This window comes from Amblyraja radiata, chromosome 32 (assembly GCF_010909765.2).
Source record: "Amblyraja radiata isolate CabotCenter1 chromosome 32, sAmbRad1.1.pri, whole genome shotgun sequence".
Lineage (NCBI taxonomy): Eukaryota > Metazoa > Chordata > Chondrichthyes > Rajiformes > Rajidae > Amblyraja > Amblyraja radiata.
In genome coordinates, this window is record NC_045987.1 from 2,044,554 (window position 1) to 2,066,350 (window position 21,797).

The window sequence follows — 21,797 nt, forward strand, 5'->3', positions numbered from 1 at the left end:
CTTCTTCAGACTGGATATCATTCTCTGTGTTTATATTAGACGGGAGAAAATGGTAAAACGCGCCGGTAGGAACACTGAGGAAGGGTCTGGACCCGTTTCCTTCTCTCCAGAGATAGATCCTGCCTGTCCCGGCTGAGTTAGTCCAGCATTTCGTGACTTATCATCAGCTAATTTGGAGCCGGTGCCCTTTTAAGTTGGGGGCGGTCGGTCCCCACCTCTCCTTCCAGCTTTATCTGAGGCTGATTGGGTTTCCAGGAGCCATGTGGAAGCGACAGGAGGGTGAGATGTGGGTTGGCAGAGTAACACACACACACACACACCCACACACACACACACAGGCGCTGGGCATTGCCGAGCCAGCTCTGCTTCACCGAGAGCTGTGGTTTAGAGATTGCTGGCTGGGATGTGGCATTGTAGCAGCGGCGGCGGTGGTGGTGATGGTGACGATACGGGCGGGAGCGGCTCCATTTCTCTGCTGCTCTCCGCTGGTCCGCCGCAGGTCGTGGCCACGGTGGAGTCACTGGTCCTAGCCTTACAGCGGGACAAGGAGAAGCTGATCCAGTCCCTCATGGAGGACCCCAGCAGTCGACAGCTCCTACCCCTCCTCTGCCGCTTCCTCGCCTCCGGAGAGACCCGGTAAGTCCAGCTGCTAGTGAGTAGGAAGGAACTGGCTCGAAGGGCCGAATGGCCTACTCCTGCACCTATTGTATATTGTATAACTGCAGATGTTGCATTACACCTAGAGCGATAATAGACAAAAGACAATAGATTCGTGTTCATGGCTGATTATCCCCAATCAGTACCCCGTTCCTGCCTTCTCCCCGTACCCCCTGACTCTGCTATTTTTAAGAGCCGTAGCTCTCTCATGAAAGCATCTAGAGAACCTGCCCCCACCGCCCTCTGAGGCAGAGAATTCCACAGACTCACAACTCTCTGCGAGAAAAAGTGTTTCCTCGTCTCGGTTCTAAATGGCTTACCCCTTATTCTTAAACTGTGGCCCCTGGTTCTGGACTCCCCCAACATTGGGAACATGTTTCCTGCCTCTAGCGTGTCCAATCTTATATGATGAACTGCAGATACTGGTTTACGTCCTACAGTACATGGAGGCACAAAACCAGATTCACAGCTTCAACCCAACTTGCCCACACTGGCCAACATGTCCCACCTACGCTAGTCCCACCTGCCTGAGTTTGGTCCATATCCCTCCAAACCTGTCTTGTCCATGTACAAGTCTGACGAAGAAATGCTGATGTATTTCAGAAAGCTGTTTCCAGTCCAGTTCAGTTTCAGTTTAGTTTATTGTCACATGTACCGAGGTACAGCGAAAAGCTTTTTGTTGCGTGCTATCCTGTCAGCAAAAGGACAATACATGATTACAATCATTCCATTTACAGTGCATAGATACATGTTAAAGGGATAATGTTTAGTGCAAGGTAAAGCCAGCAAAGTCCGATCAAAGATAGTCTGAGGGTCACCAATGAGGTAGATAGTAGTTCAGCGCTGCTCCTTAGTTGTGGTGGGATGATTCAGTTAGAAACGTAGAAACATAGAAAATAGGTGCAGGAGTAGGCCATTCAGCCCTATGAGCCAACACCGCCATTCAATATGATCATGGCTGATCATCCAGAATCAGTACCCTGCTCCTGCTTTCTCCCCATATCCCTTGATTCCATTAGCCCCAAGAGCTAAATCTAACTCTCTCTTGAATACATGCAGTGAATTCCACAGATTCACAATTCTCTGGGTGAAAAGGTTTTTCCTCATCTCAGTCCATAATGTCTTGCCCCTTATAGATGAAGTGAGACCCCCCCCGGTTCTGGACTGCCTCAACACGGGGAACATTTTTTCCTGCATCTAGCCTGTCCAATCCCTTTAGAATGTTAGGTACACAAAAATGCTGGAGAAACTCAGCGGGTGCAGTTAGAATGTTATATGTTTCTATAACATAACCTCTCATCCTTCAAACGCAGTTGCCTGCTTTTGTAAGCTTTGGCCAGAACTTGGCTCTTTTCACTTGTGTGAGTTGCCCAGCTTTGCTGTGCTATGCAGCCAAACATTATTTAAGTCTGATATCCGCCATTGTGTGGTGGTGACAGGGTGATCAGTCAGCATTTGTGTAGTGACATGGAACTATTCACATGCCTGCCAGAGCTGTGTGATGAACTTCAGTTTGAACAATTCCTGTGAAGGAATGGCTGGGACCCTGTTCACATTATCCTGGCTTGCCGATTGTACTTTGCATTGACACCAGCTAATGCCTGTACTTCGTGACGACTGGGTCAAGTGAAAACACACTTTACAAGAAAGAAAACAAATTTCATACTTCGCTTAGATGCAGATGATTCTTTTAATATTCAGAGGTAGACAAAAATGCTGGAGAAACTCAGCGGGTGAGGCAGCATCTATGGAGTGAAGGAATAGGTGACGTTTTGGGTCTCGAAAAGTTACCCCTCAGATTCCTATTAAATATTTCTCTCCTCACCTTAAACCTAGTTCCTCTGGTTCTCGATTCCCTTACTCTGAGCAAGAGACTCTGTGCATCTACCAGATCTATTCCTCCCATGATTCTATACACCTCTATAAGATCACCTCTCATCCTCCTGCGCTCCATGGAATAGAATCCCAGCCTGCTCAACCTCTCCATATAAACGTATGTCCTCTGGTTCAGTGTTTAAGAAGGAAGGTAGACAAAAATGGCAGGTGGAAAATCGAAGGTAGACAAAAATGCTGGAGGAGGAATAGGTGACGTTTTGGATCGAGACCCTTCTTCAGACTCTGGGTCTTGTTGCCTTTTGCCACTGAAGAAGGGTCTTGACCCAAAACGTCACATAGAAACATAGAAATTAGGTGCAGGAGTAGGCCATTCGGCCCTTCGAGCCTGCACCGCCAATCAATATGATCATGGCTGATCATCCATCTCAGTATCCTGTACCTGCCTTCTCTCCATACCCCCTGATCCCTTTAGCTACAAGGGCCACATCAAACTCCCTCTTAAATATAGCCAATGAACTGGCCTCAACTACCTTCTGTGGCAGAGAATTCCACAGATTCACCACTCTCTGTGTGAAAAATGCTTTTCTCATCTCGGTCCTAAAAGACTTCCCCCTTATCCTTAAACTGTGACCCCTTGTCCTGGACTTCCCCAACATCGGGAACAATCTTCCTGCATCTAGCCTGTCCAACCCCTTAAGAATTTTGTAAGTTTCTATAAGATCCCCCCTGTTCCTTCTCTCCGGAGATGCTGACTCGCTGAGTTACTCCAGGTTTTTGTGTCTATCTTCAGGATTCGTTGCCCTGTTTGCAGTTTTGCTTGGGGTGTAGATACCTTTGTCTCCTGATCGTTACGACTTGTGCTGTGTTATTTACGGTCAGCTTGAATTGATTGATGCTTTGTGTGTGCTTCTCTTTGACCTCTCCTGGATAATTAAGTTGACATCTATGAAAGAGAGTGCTTTTAGAACGTGATAGAGATTCCTTTTGTTCAACAACAGTCTTTGCCGCACAGTGTTTGTTCAACACGTACTGGGCGGCACGGTGGCGCAGCGGTAGAGTTGCTGCCTCACAGCGCCGGGGTCCCAGGTTCGATCCTGACCTCGGGTGCTGTCTGTACGGAGTTTGATGATTGAATGACAGAATGGATCGATGGGCCGAATGGCCTAATTCTACTCCTAATTCTACTATAACTTGTAAATTCAGAAGGTAGTCTATAATTTGTAATCCAAGCTGATAATTAGTAGTCGACACTGAGTATATGTCAGAGTGAACCATTTCATTTTGAAATTAGTTCTGCCATTGCAACTGGTGATTAGTGGCACCGTGCTGTGAGGTTCACTAAATGGCAGATTTATTCATTATTAGTATTATTATTGTGCATTGTCACATGCCATTATTGTAAAGGGGAGATTTGGCCCAACAAGATATCTATGTCAGTGGAAACAAAAAGACATAAAGTGCTGGAGTAACTCAGCAGGTCAGGCAGCATCTCCGGAGAACATGGACAGGTAATGTTTCTGGTTAGGGCTCAAGTCTGAAGAAGAGTTCCGACCTTTAAGAATAAAGGGCAGGCCACTTTAGGACTGAGATGAGGAAAAACGTTTTCACCCAGAGAGTTGTGAATCTGTGGAATTCTCTGCCACAGGAGGCAGTGGATGTTTTCAAAAGAGAGTTAGATCTAGCTTTTAGGGCTAACGGAATCAAGGGATATGGGGGAAAAAGCAGGAACGGGGGATACTGACTTTGGATGATCAGCCATAATCATATTGAAGGGCTGAATGGCCTACTCCTGCACCTATTTTCTATTCTTCTTTGTTCCTATCCATGTTCTCCAGAGACGCTGCCTGCCCCGCTGAGTTACTCTAGCTTTTTGTGTCTGTCTTCATGTTCTTGGTGTTGGAGAACCTTTCACAATGCAGTTGGTGATATGCTTGGCAAGGTGACCTGTAACGGCTTCAAGCGATGGAGAGTGTTTGGGCATGCAGTGTACAGTCAGCAGTGTTAAGGTGACCTTCACCTACTACCCAATAATAACAATAGTAATTCCACTTCAAAGGCGATTGTTGGTTGTAAAACACATCAGGCATCCTGAGTGTTTAGGAAGGAACTGCAGATGTTGGTTTAAACCGAAGATAGACACAAAAAGCTGGAGTAACTCAGCGGGACAGGCAGCATCTTTGGAGAGAAGGAATGGGTGACATTTCGGGTCGAGACCCTTCTTCCGCTATAGGATCTTTGCTTCAGGCTAAGAGTCGGGGGGAAAGGGAAACGAGAGATATAGACGGTGATGTGGAGAGATAAAGAACAATGAATGAAAGATTTGCAAAAAAGAAACTATGATAAAGGAAACAGGCCATTGTTAGTTGTTTGTTGGGTGAAAACGAGAACTTGGTGCGACTTGGGTGGGGCAGGGAAGGATTCCACGTGCTTACCACGAGTTTGATTTTTTTTTAACTCGGGAGAGCTCTTGAATTACCTCGTACAGTGGGACAGCCCCTTAACTCAGCGGGACAATTGTTCCAAATTGTTCTAAATTTATTTCCAGTTACTCATTTGTCTATAACACAGGCTCCACGGCAAGTTATGAAAGCACACCTGGTCGATCATGGATGCCTTTAGGAATGTTTGACGTACAATGGCTATTTATTTAATAGATAGCATAGAAACTGAGACACAAACATATTGTTTCAGTACACGACTCAGAAGTTTTTATGTTTTTTAGGAACAGGCGCAATACTCAATGTTACTGTTCAATATCATTGCAGAGTGAGATACAGAGGGAATAGATTGTCCCATGCATTCTAGATCTTATCCATTTACAAGTGTACATTTTGATCCAAACTTCACAAAGGGATAATATTTAAAGTCTCCTGAAGTCGACACTGTTATTGTGTTTATCGGCACTGGGCCTGTACTCGCTGGAGTTTAGAAGGATGAGGGGACACTTATTGAATAGTGAAAGGCCTGGATAGAGTGGATGTGGAGAAGACGTTTGCACTAGTGGGAGAGACTAGGATCAGAGGCCACAGCTTCAGAATGAAAGGACAATTCTTTATAAAGGAGTTATAGAGTGATACAGCGTGGAAACTAGCCCTTTGGCCCAACTTGCCCATACCGAACAACATGTCCCATTTACACTAGTCCCACCAGCTTGTGTTGGGTCTATATACCTCTAAACCTGACCTATACATGTACCTGTCTAAATGTTTCTTAAACGTTGAGATAGTCCCTGCCTCCACTACCTCCACAGGCAGCTCGTTCCATGCATATATGCCCCCCTTCCAGTGAAAATTAAAAAAAATATATAATCCTTCCCCCCCCCTCACCTTAAAGCCCCTTGACTTCTCTTGTCCAAGCTTGCAAACCTGCATGTCTCTGGAGATGTGGGAGGAAACCGGAGCACCCGGAGAAAACCCACGTGGGTCACAGGGAGAACGTACAAACTCCGTACAGACAGCACCAGTGGTCAGCTTTGAACCCTGGTTTCTGGCGCTGTGAGGCAGCAACTCTACCGCTGCGCCACCGTGCCACCCGATGAACAAAACTAAACAAAACTGCCATACCCAACTATCCTGGAGATGAAATAGTTCTCATACAAACACTAACGCCAAGTGTTTCCTCTAAATCTAAAATGTGTTGTTTATTTGTCACGGTGACAAACTAACTCAGGTGAACGCCACCTTCTCAGCCCTACCTCTGGAGCAGTTGTATCGGTGTTTGTTGACTTGGTAACCTCGGGTAACACAGGCCCTTTTGTCTGAACTGAAGCTGGCCAATAATCTATATACATCATCGTCTATATCTCTCGTTTCCCTTACTCCTAACGAGTCTGTAAAAGGGTCTCGACCCGAAACGTCACCCGTTCCTTCTCTCCAGAGATGCTGCCTGTCCCGCTGAGTTACTCCAGCACTTTGTGTCTATCCTTGGTTTAAACCGGCCTCTGCAGTTTCTTCCTACATAGGTTTAGTGACAGCCAGGTCCAAATGTGTTTGCAAACCTGTGCAAATAGAAACCAGCGTCAAGATCCTCTGTGTTTCCATTGCTCTATCAGTTCTAAATCAGTTTAGTTTATTGTCACGTGTACCGAGGTACAGTGAAAAGCTTTTGTTGCGTGCTATCCAGTCAGTGGAAAGACAATACATGATTACAATCGAGCCGTTTACAGCGTACAGATACATGATGAGGGAATAACGTTCAGTGCACTCGCCCCCCCTGCAGGAACTATACATCAGAAGGTGCAACTCTAGAGCCAACAAGATCATAGGGGATCCCTTCCACCCCAGCAACACACTGTTCCAGCTGCTACGGTCAGGCAAACGCCTCCGTTGCCATGCTGTGCAAACAGAGAGGGTGAGAAGGAGTTTCTTCCCAGAGGCCATTAAGACTGTAAACTCCTATCTCACCAGGGACTAACTTTACTGAACCACTTTACTGTTGTGTCGTCTTTTCAAAATTGCTGGGGGGTTTTTCCCCCCCCACAAATATGTAATTACTGATACTGTTCCATTCTGTATTGTAGTTGTTTGCACAAAGTCCGCGAGCATTGCCACTTTTCATTTCACTGCACATCTCGTATGGGTATGTGATGAATAAACTTGATTTGACTTGAAGGTAATGCCTGCAAAGTCCGAGCATTGATAGCCCGAGGGTGGCCGATGAGGTCAATAGTAGTAGGCAGAAGTGTACGGGTTTCGGGAGTGAAACCATGTTTTGCCTTCAATATGAATCTCGGTCACAGTCAACATTGAGGCTGTTGTTTAGTCTAATTTAGATCAGAGATTCAGTGCGGCAACAGTCCCATGGAAAACAGGCTCGTTGGAGCGTGGGAGGAAACCACAGCTCCTGGAGAAAACCCACACGGTCGCTGGTGCATGGAATGAGGTAGTTGTAGCAGGTACACGAGGCAGGCAGAAACAGTTAGACAGGTACATGGATAGGACAGTTTTAGAGGGATATGGGCCAAATGCAGGCAGGTGGGTATAGTGTAGGTGGGGCATGTTTGTCGGCGTGGGCATGTTGGGCCGAAGGGCCTGTTTCTGAGCTGTATAACTCTATGCCCCCGTTGTGCAAAGTACTATTGATCGGGAGTCATTATATATCATACCAAGTACTTTAATTAGAATACATACAGAGACCATCGAAATGAGTTCTGCAGGCTCGGAGTCCTAAGTTGAACTAACTGACATGGCTGCCCGCATGCCACTAGGTGGTAGTGTGGAAACCTGCCATGGATTGTGGATCAGGTCGGCAGCAGCAAAACCAGACGGATCAGATCAGCAATACTATTTGGTCTACACCCAGAACTATGTCTCCATGTCTCCAATCATTAACTTATGAATCATTTGAGGTGTCCTCATTTGCAGGCTGTGCAGCAATGCAGCGTACATTCTGGGCTCCATTGCAGAGAATGAGGTGGGGGCGCAGCGACTGGTGACGATGGCACAGTGCTGCCCGCAGGAGTCCGCCGATCTCCTGGCCAACCTGACGGGCATGTTGAAGTGGACGGACGAGGAGGCGGTGATGAATGTGGCCGGTGCACTGGGCACTATGGTGAGAGGAAGAGTTCCCCCTTCACCCCCCGCGTTCCACCCAGCGTTACCCACTCTGTCAACCGTACACAAAGCATCACAGAGGCACCCGCTACAGAGGGGAGAGTGGGGGGGGGGGGGGGGTGGGGGGGGGGGGGGGGGGAGTCTCCCTGTCGGTCTGCTCCTGGATCTGGCCAAAATGGCCATTCGCGGGTCCAGGCAGCGGCCACACCTTATTGAAACATATAATCTTATTTGTTTCAATGATATCCTTTCATCCTCCGGAATGTACAAGCCCAGCCGCTCCATTCTCTCAGCATATGACAGTCCCGCCACCCCGGGAATTGTAAACATACACTGCATTCCCTCTATGGCAAGAATGGCAAGATTCAAGTGAGTTTATTGTCATGTGTCCCTGATAGAACAATGAAATTCTTGCTTTGCTTCAGCACAACAGAACATAGTAGGCATTGACTACAGAACAGATCAATGTGTCCATATACCATAATATATAAGGTACACAAAATTACTGGGGAAACTCAGCGGGTGCCGCAGCATCTATGGAGCGAAGGAAATAGGCGACGTTTCGGGCCGAAACCCTTCTTCAGACTGACGCTGTCCCCTTGGTGTGTTTGTGTGTGTGTGTGTGTGTGTGTGTGTGTCTGCGTCTGTGTCTGTGTGCATGTGCGTCTGTGTGTGTGTGTGTGTCTGCGTCTGTGTCTGTGTGCATGTGCGTCTGCGTGTGTCTGCGTCTGTGTCTGTGTGCATGTGCGTCTGTGCGTGTGTGTGTGTGTGTGTGTGTGTGTCAGGCTGAGACAGTGGAGGGCCGGCAGTGGTTGCTGAAGGACTCTCACATCCAGGAGATCGTCAGCGCGGTGACGGAGCTGTTGAGCAGCGGCAACAAATGGGCGGCCAGCAATGGGGCGCTGGTGCTCGCCAGGGTGACCATCTGTGAATCGGGCTGCAGGATCATCCTGGATCACCCTCGGTGTTGGTACATCCTGGGCAAGCTGATCGCCTCGCTGGGAATCGATGAGGCAGGTGAGCCTCTACCCCTTTTACATTTAACACTGAAATGAGCAGATATTAGCCTTAAAGCCCTGTCCCACAGTACGTGTTCATTGCAAGAGCTCTCCCGAGTTTAAAAAATAAATAAATCTCGTGGTAAGCACGGAGAATGAACGTAGCGGGTACGTCGGAGCTCGGGGACGTCTCTTAGCGGCTCGTAACGCTAACGGCAGATACTCGGGAAGACTCGCTAACGGCAGGTAAGCACGGGAAGACTCGTGAAGATTTTTCAACGTGTTGAAAAATGTCCACGAGAGCCCCGAGTACCGACGAGTGGCCATTACCGTAAATCTCCGAGTTCGAATCCGGGCAAACTCGGGAGAGCTCTTGGAATGAACTCGTACCGTGGGACAGGGATTTTAGTTACACCCTGGACTGAAGCTACATTGACATTCTACAGTGGAATACTCTGCCACAGAAGGCAGTGGAGGCCAACTCACTGGATGTTTTCGAGAGAGAGTTGGATTTAGCTCTTGGGGCTAACGGAATCAAGGGATATGGGGAGATGGCAGGAGTGGGGAACTGGATTTCATTTTTTTTAGAGAAAATAAAAAGTAACTGCAGAAGCTGGTTTACAAAAGAAGACACAAAGTGCTGGAGTAACTCAGTGGGGCAGGCGGCATCTCTGGAGAAAGGGAATGGGTGACGTTTTGGGTCGAGAACCTTCTTCTGAAGACCGGGTCTGGATGATCAGCCATGATCATATTGAATGGCGGTGCTGGCTCAAAGGGCCGAATGGTCTACTATATTTAGTTTTAGAGATACAGCGCAAAAACAGGCCATTGGGCCCACCCAGTCCGTGCCGACCAGCGATGCCCCCTATTCTACACACATTAGGGACAATTTATAATTTTTACCAAAGCCAAATTTGGAGTGTGGGAGGAAACCGGAGATCTCGGAAAAAATCCATGCAGGTCACGGGGAGAACGTACAGACAGCATCCGTAGTCAGGATCGAACCCGGGTCTCTGGCGCTGTAAGGCAGCAACTCTACCGCTGCGCCACCCTGCTGCCCTTTACCCATTGAGACATACGGTGTGGATACAGGCCCTTCAAGGGAGAGAGAGAGAGAGAGAGGTGGAGAGAGATAGAGAGAGATAAGGGCTATTAAATTAAATTTAAATTTAAATTAAATTTCTTTATTTATATAGCACATTTTTAGTCAACTTGCATTGACCCCAAAGTGCTTCACATAATTACATTCACACACACAGGCAAAGGTTGGTGAAGTGTCTTGCCCAAGGACACAACGACAGTATGCACTCCAAGCGGGATTCGAACCAGCTACCTTCCGGTTGCCAGCCGGACACTTAGCCCATTGTGCTATCTGTCGTCCCATATAGGCTATAGGCCTATGGCGAGTTTATGTACAGGGACATATCTATCCATGCACTGTATACTTGTATTTATACTTATGCATCTTAAATATGTATGTCATGTTTTATACTTGGGCAATATAACAATGTATTTTTTTTTATCATGCCAATAAAGTTTTAAAATTGGAAAAAAAAATTGAAAAAATTGAATTGATAGAGAGAGAGAGAGACAGGGAGAGACAGAGTGAGAGAGACAGAGAGACTGAGAGAGAGTGAGAGAGACAGAGAGACTGAGAGAGAGTGAGAGAGACAGAGAGACAGGGAGAGACAGAGTGAGAGAGACAGAGACTGAGAGACAGAGTGAGAGAGACAGAGACTGAGAGACAGAGTGAGAGAGACAGAGAGACAGGGAGAGACAGAGTGAGAGAGACAGAGAGACTGAGAGACAGAGATATACAGACAGAGCGAGTGAGTTGAAGTATAGGGTTTCATGACCAGAATAGTTTGGCATTCAGTTTTTGAACATTTCAATTCTCTTATTACCTGAGTCAACAGATCATTTTGTTCATTTAAGTGAAGTGAATATGTAACGACTTGCCCTTTTCAAAATCAATCATTTCAGGAGAAAATCCGCACGAGCATTTGCCCGTTTGTTTTAGTCAAACAGTAAGTTAAGATGTTATAGGATTTTACCCACTAATCATTTATCTCACCAGTTAGCTGTGGCGTTTTGAATGTGGATATTTGTTCCACCTCCTTTTACAACTGTACTTGATATCAGTTTAGTTTATTGTCACGTGTACTGAGGTACAGTGAAAAGCTTTTGTTGCGTGCTAACCAGTCAGCGGAAAGACAACACATGATTACAATCGAGCCATTCAGTGTACAGATGCATGATTAGGGAATGTGTAGGAAGGAACTGCAGATGCTGGTTTAATCGAAGATAGAGACAAAAAGCTGGAGTAACTCAGAGGGACAGCATGGGACCCATACACAAATAAAAACATTTCTTCCATCGAACGTGTCCAAAGACAGGCAGCTCGATTTGTTACTAACACCTATGAGAGAGAAGCGAGTGTCACCAAACTTCTGAATTCTCTGGGGTGGAACCCTCTCCAAGACGGACGTGAAGCTCACCGTTTGACCTGTTTTTACAAAATGTTAAATGGTCAGCTCGACATAGATTACAAGACCTACACCAAACCCAAACCAATTAGGAGCAGACGAGGGCATTCGATCCAATTTGTGATCCCAGCTACAAAGACAGATGTGTACAGCAATTCGTTCTTCCCCCGCACAATTAAAGCATGGAATAATCTCCACCCAACTATAGTTACCCAACCAGATGCAACTAAATTTAAAGTAGCTCTTTCTTCCCAAAAACCCTTTCTGGCTTAAGCCCTCCCTTCACCACCTCCAGTTTAAATTCCATGAGGAATATTTTGGAGGACCAAGAAGAAACCAAGACAGGCAGCATCTCTGGAGAGAAGGAATGGGTGATGTTTCGGGTCGAGACCCTTCTTCAGACTGAGGTTCAGTGCAAGGTAAAGCCAGTAAAGTCCGATCAAGGATAGTCCGAGGGTCATCAAAGAGATAGATAGTAGTTCAGCGCTGTTCTCTGGATGTGTATTGTGGAATTGTCAGCCTTCAGATCAGTCGGCGTAACGAACGTACGTGCTGCTTGCGAGTACACTCTGCTGTACGGGCACGGTTGGATTGAGACACAGTGCAGGAGTTTGGGTGGATGTGACAAAAGAGTATTTGTCCAATCATGATAGTGGGTTTGGCAGTGGGTCAGAGCAGGAAGAGACAAGACTTGGCATACTGTAACTAACTAGATACTGCCTATAGGGGCAGCACGGTGGCGCAGCGGTAGAGTTGCTGCCTCACAGCGCCAAAGACCGAGGTTTGATCCTAACTGCGGGTGCTGTCTGTACGGAGTTTTACGGGGTGACCACTGGTCGGAGCAGACTCGGTGCACCATATCACTGTGGCAAACTGTTTCCGCGCTGTATCGCTGAACTGAACTGCACGGAGTTTGTACGTTCTCCCCGCGACCTGCGTGGGTTTCCTCCAGGTGCTCCGGTTTCCTCCCACACTCCAAAGACGTGCAGGTTTGTAGACTAATTGGTTGGTAACAAAATTGTAAATTGTCCCTAGTGTGTGTGTGGGATAGTGTTAGTGTCGGCGCAGGTCGACGCGGACTCAGTGGGGCCGAAGGGCCTGTTCCCGCTCTGTAGTTTAGAGAAACAGAACTTCAACTAAACTAAACCAAACAAACAGCAATTTCCAGGTTGTGAAGAAGGATCCCAACCCGAAACGTCACTCATTCATTCCTTCCTCCAGACATGCTGCCTGTCCCGCTGAGTTACTCCAGCATTTTGTGTCTATTTTCAGGTTGTAATTCCTGATTTGCCCCATTGGTGATAACTCTCTCTCATTTCCCCCACTGCAGGTTGTGGGATGAGTGCAGCATTTGCTCTTGGGCGTCTCTGCAATCTGGACACCGGCCTCAAGCAGACCCTGGACATGCAGGAAGCTCCAGCTATGGTGAGTTAATAACTGAACCATCCGACCTGTTTGGTGACCTTTCTGTCCTGATCCTCCTCCATGGCCAGAGTGAGGCCCACCGCAAATTGGAGGAACAGCACCTCATATTTCGCTTGGGTAGTTTACACCCCAGCGGTATGAACATTGACTTCTCCAATTTCAGGTAGTCCTTGCTTTCTCCCTCCTTCCCCTCCCCAGCTCTCCCACAGCCCACTGTCTCCGCCTCTTCCTTTCTTCTTCCCGCCCCCCCCCCCCCCCCACCTGAAGAAGGGTCTCGACCCGAAACGTCACCGTTTCCTTCGCTCCATAGATGCTGCCTCACCCGCTGAGTTCCTCAATCATTTTTGTCTACCTTCAGACTATCCATATCCGACTTAACCTTGCACTCACATTAGTGCTAACTGATTCCTCATTTGGAAGCATGTTCCAATTCCACATTTAATGTAATTTTTTAAGGAGAAGGGGTCACTCGTATTTAACACGATCTTGCTGGAACCCTGGACAGTTCAGCTTGTAGTTTGACAAAATGTCTCTTTACCATTTTTATGTGATCTCGTAACTACATACACAAAAATCAACTGGACATTTCCCTTACCGTGTATCTGTACACTGTGGACGGCCCGATTGTAATCATGTAACGTCTCTCCGCTGACTGGTCAAAGCTTTTCACTGTACCTCGTTACGCGTGTCAATAGTTTAGTTTAGTCTACAGATTCTGCGTGTAAACAGACCCTTCAGGCCACTTGTCCGTGCCGACCAATGATCCCTGCTCACTAACACGATCCTACACACACACACAGACACACACACACACACACCACACACACCACACCACACACACACACACACACACACCCATACACCCACACCACACACACACACACCCATACACCCACACCCACACCCACACCCACACCCACACACACACACACACACACACACACACACACACACACACACACACACACACACCACACACACACCACACACACACCACACACACACACCACACACACACCACACACACACCACACACACACCACACACACACCACACACACCACACACACCACACACACACACCACACACACCACACACACACACCACACACACACACACACACACACACACACACACACACACACACAAACACACACCACTGGGGGACTTTTATTTACAATTTTACCGAAGCCGATTAAACTGCAAACCTGTACATCTTTGGAGTGTGGGAGGAAACCAGAGCACCCGGAGAAAACCCACGCAGGTCACGGGGAGAACGTACAAACTCCGTACAGACAGCACCCGTGGTCATGATCAAACCAGTGTCTCTGGCGCTGTGAGGCAGCAACTCTACCGCTGTCGCCCTTATAGACAACAGGTGCAGGGGTAGGCCATTCGGCTCTTCGTGCCAGCACCACCATTCAATGTGATCATGGCTGATCATCCACAATCAGTACCCCGTTCCTGCCTTCTCCCTATATCTCCAGACTCTGCTGTAGTGTAAACTGAAGTAATGCTGCTCTTGTTTAGATTACAGCGCTGGAGAGAATGATGTCAGACGGGGATACCGGGTGTAGCAAGAACGCTTGCTTTGCGCTGAGCTGCCTCGCTGCGGATAAGGACGGACACGCACACGTCTTGCTCAATCCCATCTTCCCGGACATCCTGAACACCTTGTGCGTTTTACTGGAATCCCAGGAGCCAGAGTCGGCCTGGTTTGCCGCCATGTATGTAAATGCCAACAACCAATGTGGGAGAAATTGTTCATTTCGAGATAAATCCTTCAGCAATTCAGCTCAGAATCAGATCCTTCACTTCACTGAGCACCCACCAACTATAACCCTATTGTATTTAGCTTCATTTAGCTTCGAGATACATCGCGGAAACATGCTCAACCGAGTCCGCACCGACCAGCGACCCCCGCACGCTAACACTATCCTACACACACCGGGGACAATTTTTACATTTGTACCAAGCCAATTAACCTACAAACCTGAGTGTGGGAGGAAACCGGAGCACCCGGTGGAAACCCACGCAGGTCACGGGGAGAATGTACAAACTCCGTACAGACAGCACCCGTAGTCGGGATTGAACCCACGTCTCTGGTGCTGTGAGGCAGCAACTCTACCGCTGCACCACCGTGCCGCCCTTAAGATTTAGTTTAGTTTAGAGATACAGCATGGCAACAGGCCCTTCAGTCCACCAAGTCTGTGCTGACCAGCGATCACCCCGTACACTAGCACTGTGTAAGTAGGTGTAGCACTATTTTACTAGATGGTGGTAGATACGTGGAACAAGCTTCCAGAGGAGGAAGTTGAGGCAGGTACAATCGCATTGTTTAAAAGTCATTTGGACAGGTAGAGGGATAGGAGAGGTTTATGGGCCGAACGTTGGCAGGTGGGACCTGTGTAGGTGTTTATCCAGGACCCTGACAGGTAACGCACTCACCTCCAGCACTAATCACAACGTGGACCTCTGGCCCACCCTCCACAATCCACACCAAACCAAGCTGATGCTTCCTATCTGTAGAAGTTCCCAGGCTGGGTGAATCGAGGACCAGAGGACATAGGTTCAGGATGAAGGGGAAAATATTTAATAGGAGTCTGAGGGGTAGCTTTTTCTACACAGAGGGTGGTGGGTGTATGGATCGAGCTGCCAGAGGAGGTAGTTGAGGCTGGGGACTATCCCAATGTTTAAGAAACAGTTAGACATGTACATGGATAGGACAGGTTTGGAGGGATATGGGGCAAAAGCGTGCAGGTGTGACTAGTGTAGATGGGACATGTTGGCAAGTGTGGGCAAGTTGGGTCGAAGGGCCTGTTTCCACGCTGTATCACTCTATGACTATGACTCTAAGTTGGTGAGAGTTGTTGGAGTTATGCCAAACTTCCTAAACCTTCTAAGGACGTACTGTTTTGTGGGGAATAATGAGTTTTGTTTCTATATTCGCAGGACGTTAAGAGTATTAGGCAGTCATCCAAAAGGGGTTGTCAAACTGAGAGAACATCCGAAAATCTCAACACTGCTAAAGGTAGGTAATGATGGCAGCATCAGCTCAGAAGATCATGTGATGGGAGCAGAATTAGGCCATTCGGCCCATCAAGTCTACTCCACCATTCAATCATGGCTGATCTATCTCTCCCTCCCAACCCCATTCTCCTGCCTTCTCCCCATGTCCCCTGACACCCGCACTAATCAAGAATCTATCTATCTCTGCCTTAAAAATATCCGCTGACGGCCACCATAGCCTTCTGTGGCAAAGAATTCCACAGATTCACCACCCTCTGACTAAATAAAATTTTCATCATCTACTTCCTAATGGAACGTCCTTTTATTCTGAGGCTATGACTTCTGGTCCTAGACTCTCCCACTAGTGGAAACGAGCTCTCCACATCCACTCTATCAGGCTTTTCACTATTCGATGTTTCAATGAGGTCCCCCCTTATTCTTCTAAACTCCAGCGAGTACAGGCCCAGTGCCAACAAATGCTCATCATATGTTAACCCACTCATTCCTGGGATCATTCTTGTAAACCTCCTCTGGACCTTCTCCAGATCCAGCACATCCTTCCTCAGATATGCGACCCAAAATTGCTCACGATATTCCAAATGCGGCCTGACCAGCGCCTTGTAGAGCCTCAGCGTTACATCCCTGATTTGGTATCCAAAGCTGCGCCTCTGTACTCTGGAATTTAGAAGGATAAGAGGGATTCTCATTGAAACATATAAGATTATTCAGGGTTTGGACACGCTAGAGACAGGAAACATGTTCCCGATGTTGGGGTCCAGAACCAGGGGCTACTGTTTAAGAATAAGGGCTAAGCCATTTAGAACAGAGATGAGGGAACACTTTTTCACACAGAGAGTTGTGAGTCTATGGAATTCTCTGCCTCAGAGGGCGGTGGAGGCTGGTTCTCTGGATGGTTTCAAGAGAGGGCTCTTGAAGATAGCAGATTCAGGGGATATGGGGAGAAGGCAGGAACGGGGTACTGATTGGGGATGATCACATTGAATGTCAGTGCTGGCTCCAAGGGTCAAATGGCCGACTCCTGCACCTATTGTGTATTGTATACTAGCACCTCTTGAGTGCTGACTTTAACTCAGTCCGTGTTGAACAGAGTATGGCCTGCTCGCCCACTGCTGGCAAAGACCTTCTGGAAGAAGTGGACTTCACCTTGAGAAAGCTGCGGCCTGTTTCCAAGCCCTCCCCACCCCATGTAGACATCCTGAACGTCAACTCAATCCAAGTCAGCTGGAGTAAACTGGTGCTGGACAGCGGACTGGAGGTGATGTACAGGTGGGGACAAACTATGTGATTGTAAATACTTTTCTGTTTAGCTGAGAGATGCAGTGTGGGAATCATCTACCCAGGGGTCAGGCAGCCCAGTTCTGCCCAGGGGTCGGGTCTTGGTTCTTGGTTTTTTTGTCCTCCAAAATATTCCAAATGGAATTTAAGCTGGAGGTGGCGGAGGGTGGACTTAAGCAAAAAAGGGTCCTTGGAGAAGAAGAGCTACCGCAAATTTAGTTGCGTCTGGTTGGGTAACTATGGTAGGGTGAAGACTATTCCATGCTTTAATTGTGCGGGGGAAGAATGAATTGCTGCACGCATCTGTCTTGGTAGCTGGTATCTCAAATTGGATCGAATGGGATAGACTCGTCCAGGTAGAACAGGAGGAGGCCCAGGCCCACTTGTCAGAGTGAGGCCCAGCGCAAAGGGGAGGGTCCCGGGTCTAGGAGCAGTTGGAGGGCCACATCTATCGCCATAGTTAATATACTTTGACATATTTATATATTTAAGAAATATTATGTCTACTGAACATAGGAGTTAGTTTGAGACACTGGTTTTGAAACAACCCTCAGGAATCTTGATGTTTAAGAGGGAACTGCAGATGCTGGAAAAATCGAAGGTAGACAAAAATGCTGGAGAAACTCAGCGGGTGTGGCAGCTTCTAAACTGAATGCCGACCAGCGATCCTCACACACTGACACTATCCTACACACACTAGGGACAATTTACATTCATACCAAGCCAATTAACCTACAAACCTGTACAGGTTTATAGTGTGGGAGGAAACCGGAGCACTCGGGGAAAACCCACGCAGGTCACAGGGTGAACGTACAGATTCTGTACAGACATTTACTCGACCCGAAACGTCGCCCATTCCTTCTCACCAGAGCTGCTGCCAGTTCCGCTGAGTTACTCCATCATTTTGTGTCTCTCTTCGCTGCAAACCAGCACCTGCAGTTCCTTCCGACACATTTAGTTTGGTTTAGTTTAGTTTAGTTTCGAGACACAGTGTGGACACAGGCCATCGGCCTACCGAGTCCATGTGACCAGCGATCACCCCAACACCAGTTCTCTAGTACAGTGGTTCTCAAATGGGGGTACGCGTACCCCTGGGGGTACGTGAAGGCACTTCAGGGGGCACGTGAGATTTTAAAATATAGGCCTACATATATATGTAGGCCTAAGGTACACAAAATTGCTGGGGAAACTCAGCGGGTGCAGCAGCATCTGCTAGATGCTGCTGCACCCGCTGAGTTTCCCCAGCAATTTTGTGTACCTTCGATATTCCAGCATCTGCAGTTCCCTTTTGAAAACTATATGTAGGCCTATATTTTTGCGCTGGTTAGGGGGTACTTGGCTGAAAAAATATTTCACAGGGGGTACATCACTGAAAAAAGGTTGAGAACCACTGCTCTAGTACGTGCATGGGGACAATTTTACTGAAGCCAAGTAACCTACAAACTTGCACGTAAATCTAATTGAGTGTGGTTCACTTTGCTGTTGTTGCAGCTTGTTCGATGGAGACAGGTTACTGTACAAGGGCCCAGATTGCAGCTATCTGCTAACCGATGTAAAGGTGAGCAGAGAATATGCCTTCAAGCTGCACGTTGGTACGGAGGGTGATGAGGGGCTGTACAGTGATGTGAGCCGGGCCACTGTGGAAGAGTCGGTACCGAGCTGCCCGCTGGACTTTCGGGTTATAGGCTGCACTCCGACACAGCTGAAGCTGTCGTGGTCTCCACCGCTGGGGCCCAACGGCGCCATCAGATGCTACGTGGTGTACAAAGGTCACGCGGCCATCGAGTCGACGTCGGAGCGCAGCTGCATTGTGAGCGGTCTTGTTCCCTCCAGCTGCTACGTGTTCCACGTGTGCGCCTGCACCAGCAAAGGGAAGGGTCAGAGGTCCTCGCTCTCGGCGCACACGGCCGACCCCGGCGACCACGCCCCGGGCAGGCTGACCGTCAACGTGCTGGGCAGGAACGAGATGTTCATCACCTGGGACATGCCGCAGGTCCCGCTGGGCCGCCTGTTCAACTTCGAGCTCTGCATGAACGGCAAGGTTGTCTACCTGGGCGCAGACCGCTCCTTCACCGCCCGCCGCCTGACCGCCAACTCCGAGTACGCCTGCACCGTCAGCGCCATCACCAGCGAGGGCAAGTGCGAGAGCAAGCCCGTGGTCAAGAAGACGGCCAAGGACGAGTACGTGAACACGACCAGGTACGATGCCGCTTACTGCACCTGGAGCACAATGGTGCATCTGCCGGACAAAATGGCGGCGGCCTTTATGTGGCCACTATTTGCATGCTCTGGGCGTAAAAAACAAAGAATCTCACTGTGTCTCCCTCTGTGCCTGCGACACAAAAGTATTCATTTAAGAATGAATTAATTAATACATGAATGAATAAGTTTATTGGCCTAGTATTCACATACAAGGAATTTGCCTTGGTGCTCCGCCCACAAGTAACAACATGACATACAGTGACGGTTAAGAATGACAAATAAAACACTAAACATTACTAATAAAACATTATTGATTAAACATGTGAATTAAATAAAATACCAGAGCACAAGGAGGCTATTGATTTTTGGTTATTGAGTAGAGCTACTACTCGTGGAAAAAAGGCTGTTTTATGTCTGACTGTGGCAGCTTTGACAGTCCGGAGTCGCCTTCCAGAGAGAAGTGATTCCAAGAGTTCACAAAGTTCATAAAGGTGGAGGAGAGGTGTAGGAAGAGAATGAATGAATGAATGAATGAATGAATGAATGAATGAATGAATGAATGAATGAATGAATGACTGAATGAATGAAGTACTTTATTGTCACTTGTAAAATTCCTTGCTTGCACAACCCAAGGTATGCAAAGAGTCGCCGCATAAAGATGCCGACAGTTACAAAGTATCCCGTGCCAGGTCCTACTTTATTCTCCACACCCTCCCCCTCCCCCTCCCCCTCCCCATCCCCCTCAAAATGCTGGAGTAACTCAGTGGGTTTTCTCCAGGTTCTCCGGTTTCCTTCCAGACTCCAAAGATGTACGGGTTCATAGGTTAATTGGCTTCGGTAAGAATTGTAAATTGTCCTTCGTGTGTGTGTAGGAGAGTGTTAAGCCCCTGTCCCACTTAGGAAACCTGGACGGAAACCTCTGGAGACTTTGCGCCCCACCCAAGGTTTCCGTGCGGTTCTCGGAGGTTGCAGGTGGTTGCCGGAGGTTGCAGGTAGTGGAAGCAGGTAGGGAGACTGACAAAAACCTCCGGGAACCGCACGGAAACCTTGGGTGGGGCACAAAGTCTCCAGAGGATTCCGTCCAGGTTTACTAAGTGGGACAGGGGCATTTAGAGTGTGGGGATCGCTGGTCGGCGCGGACTCGGTGGGCTGTTGGGCCTGTTTCCGCACTGTATCTTTAAACTAAACTTGCAACACTCAGTCTGAATGTTCACTTCCTTTCCTTTCTTGGTCTTGTTTTGCTTACAGGTGCCTCTACTCCCCGGCCCGCAGAAGCCAGCCAGTTGCTTCGTCTTCAACCAGAGACGTATCCGACTTGTCTGAACGGCTCCGGAAATTGAGAACGCAACCAGGGCTTCAAAAAGAACAGACCTCGAGCAAAACAACGCGAGCTCATCAAGTCCCCAGTAAAGGCAGTCTAAAAGGATCTCCCAAGTTCATAAGTTAAAACGTTGCATCAGGTCTAAGACTGTGGATGGGTGGGAGATGGCCCGAATAAAGAGAGGCGGCACGGCGGAGCAGCGGTAGAGTTGCTCCCTCACCGCGCCAGAAACCCCAGCTCCATCCCGAGTACAGGTGCTGTCTGTACGGAGTTTGCACGTTCTCCCCGTGACCTGTGTGGCTTTTCTCCGGATGCCTTGGTTTCCTCCCACACTCCAAAGACGTGCAGGTTTGTAGGACAATCGGCTTCGGTAATGGCTGTAAATTGTCCCTAGTGTGTGTCGGGTAGTGTTGTTTTCCGGGGTGATCGCTGGTCGGCGCGGACTCCGTGCTATATCTCTAAACTAGACTAAACTAAATCCTTCCTCCGATATGGGGCCCCATAACTGCTGATAATGTGCTTCTTTCAATGGGCGCTGACCAGCGATCCCCGCACATCAACGCTGTCCTACACACACTGGGGACAATTTACATTTATACCAAGTCAATTAACCTCCAAACCTGCACGTTTTTGGAGCATGGAAGGAAACCGAAGATCTCGGGGAAAACCCACGCAGGTCACGGGGAGAACGTACAAACTCCGTACAGACAGCACCCGTAGTCGGGATCGAACCCGGGTCTCTGGCGCTGTAAGGCAGCAACTCTACCGCTGCGCCACCGTGCCATCACCCTTTCCTGATGATTGACGCAGGACATGGATTGTCCGAAAGTCCAGCCTACCTTACTGACAGGTGATGGGCGGGTGTGGAAGGAATGACAAAGCAGTAACTGGCTGCAGTAGCTGCTGCAGGGCCATTCATTAGAAACGTTTATTGCCTAGTCTCAGGTTGAAGTTTGTTTTAATTTTCATGTAGAAAGTCTTCAGCGAGGTCTTTTATATCCTTGTATTTTATGCA

At 48.1% G+C, this 21,797-nt stretch overlaps 1 protein-coding gene across 2 annotated transcripts; it reads left to right on the plus strand.

Moving 5' to 3' along the window:
• Positions 1-52: 52 nt before the first annotated feature.
• Positions 53-21,076, plus strand: LOC116990790. Of its 2 annotated transcripts, XM_033048754.1 has the most exons (10): positions 53-279; positions 500-636; positions 7,857-8,043; positions 8,831-9,062; positions 12,860-12,954; positions 14,485-14,681; positions 15,907-15,985; positions 17,072-17,250; positions 18,751-19,458; positions 20,710-21,076. In XM_033048754.1, the coding sequence occupies exons 2-10, from the start codon at positions 569-571 to the stop codon at positions 20,906-20,908; spliced, it is 1,944 nt and encodes a 647-aa protein (XP_032904645.1). In that variant the 5' UTR covers positions 53-279; positions 500-568; the 3' UTR covers positions 20,909-21,076. The 2 variants fall into 2 exon arrangements, with proteins under 2 accessions (XP_032904645.1, XP_032904644.1); XM_033048753.1 differs by having other exon boundaries at positions 53-636.
• The last annotated feature ends 721 nt before the right edge of the window (positions 21,077-21,797 follow it).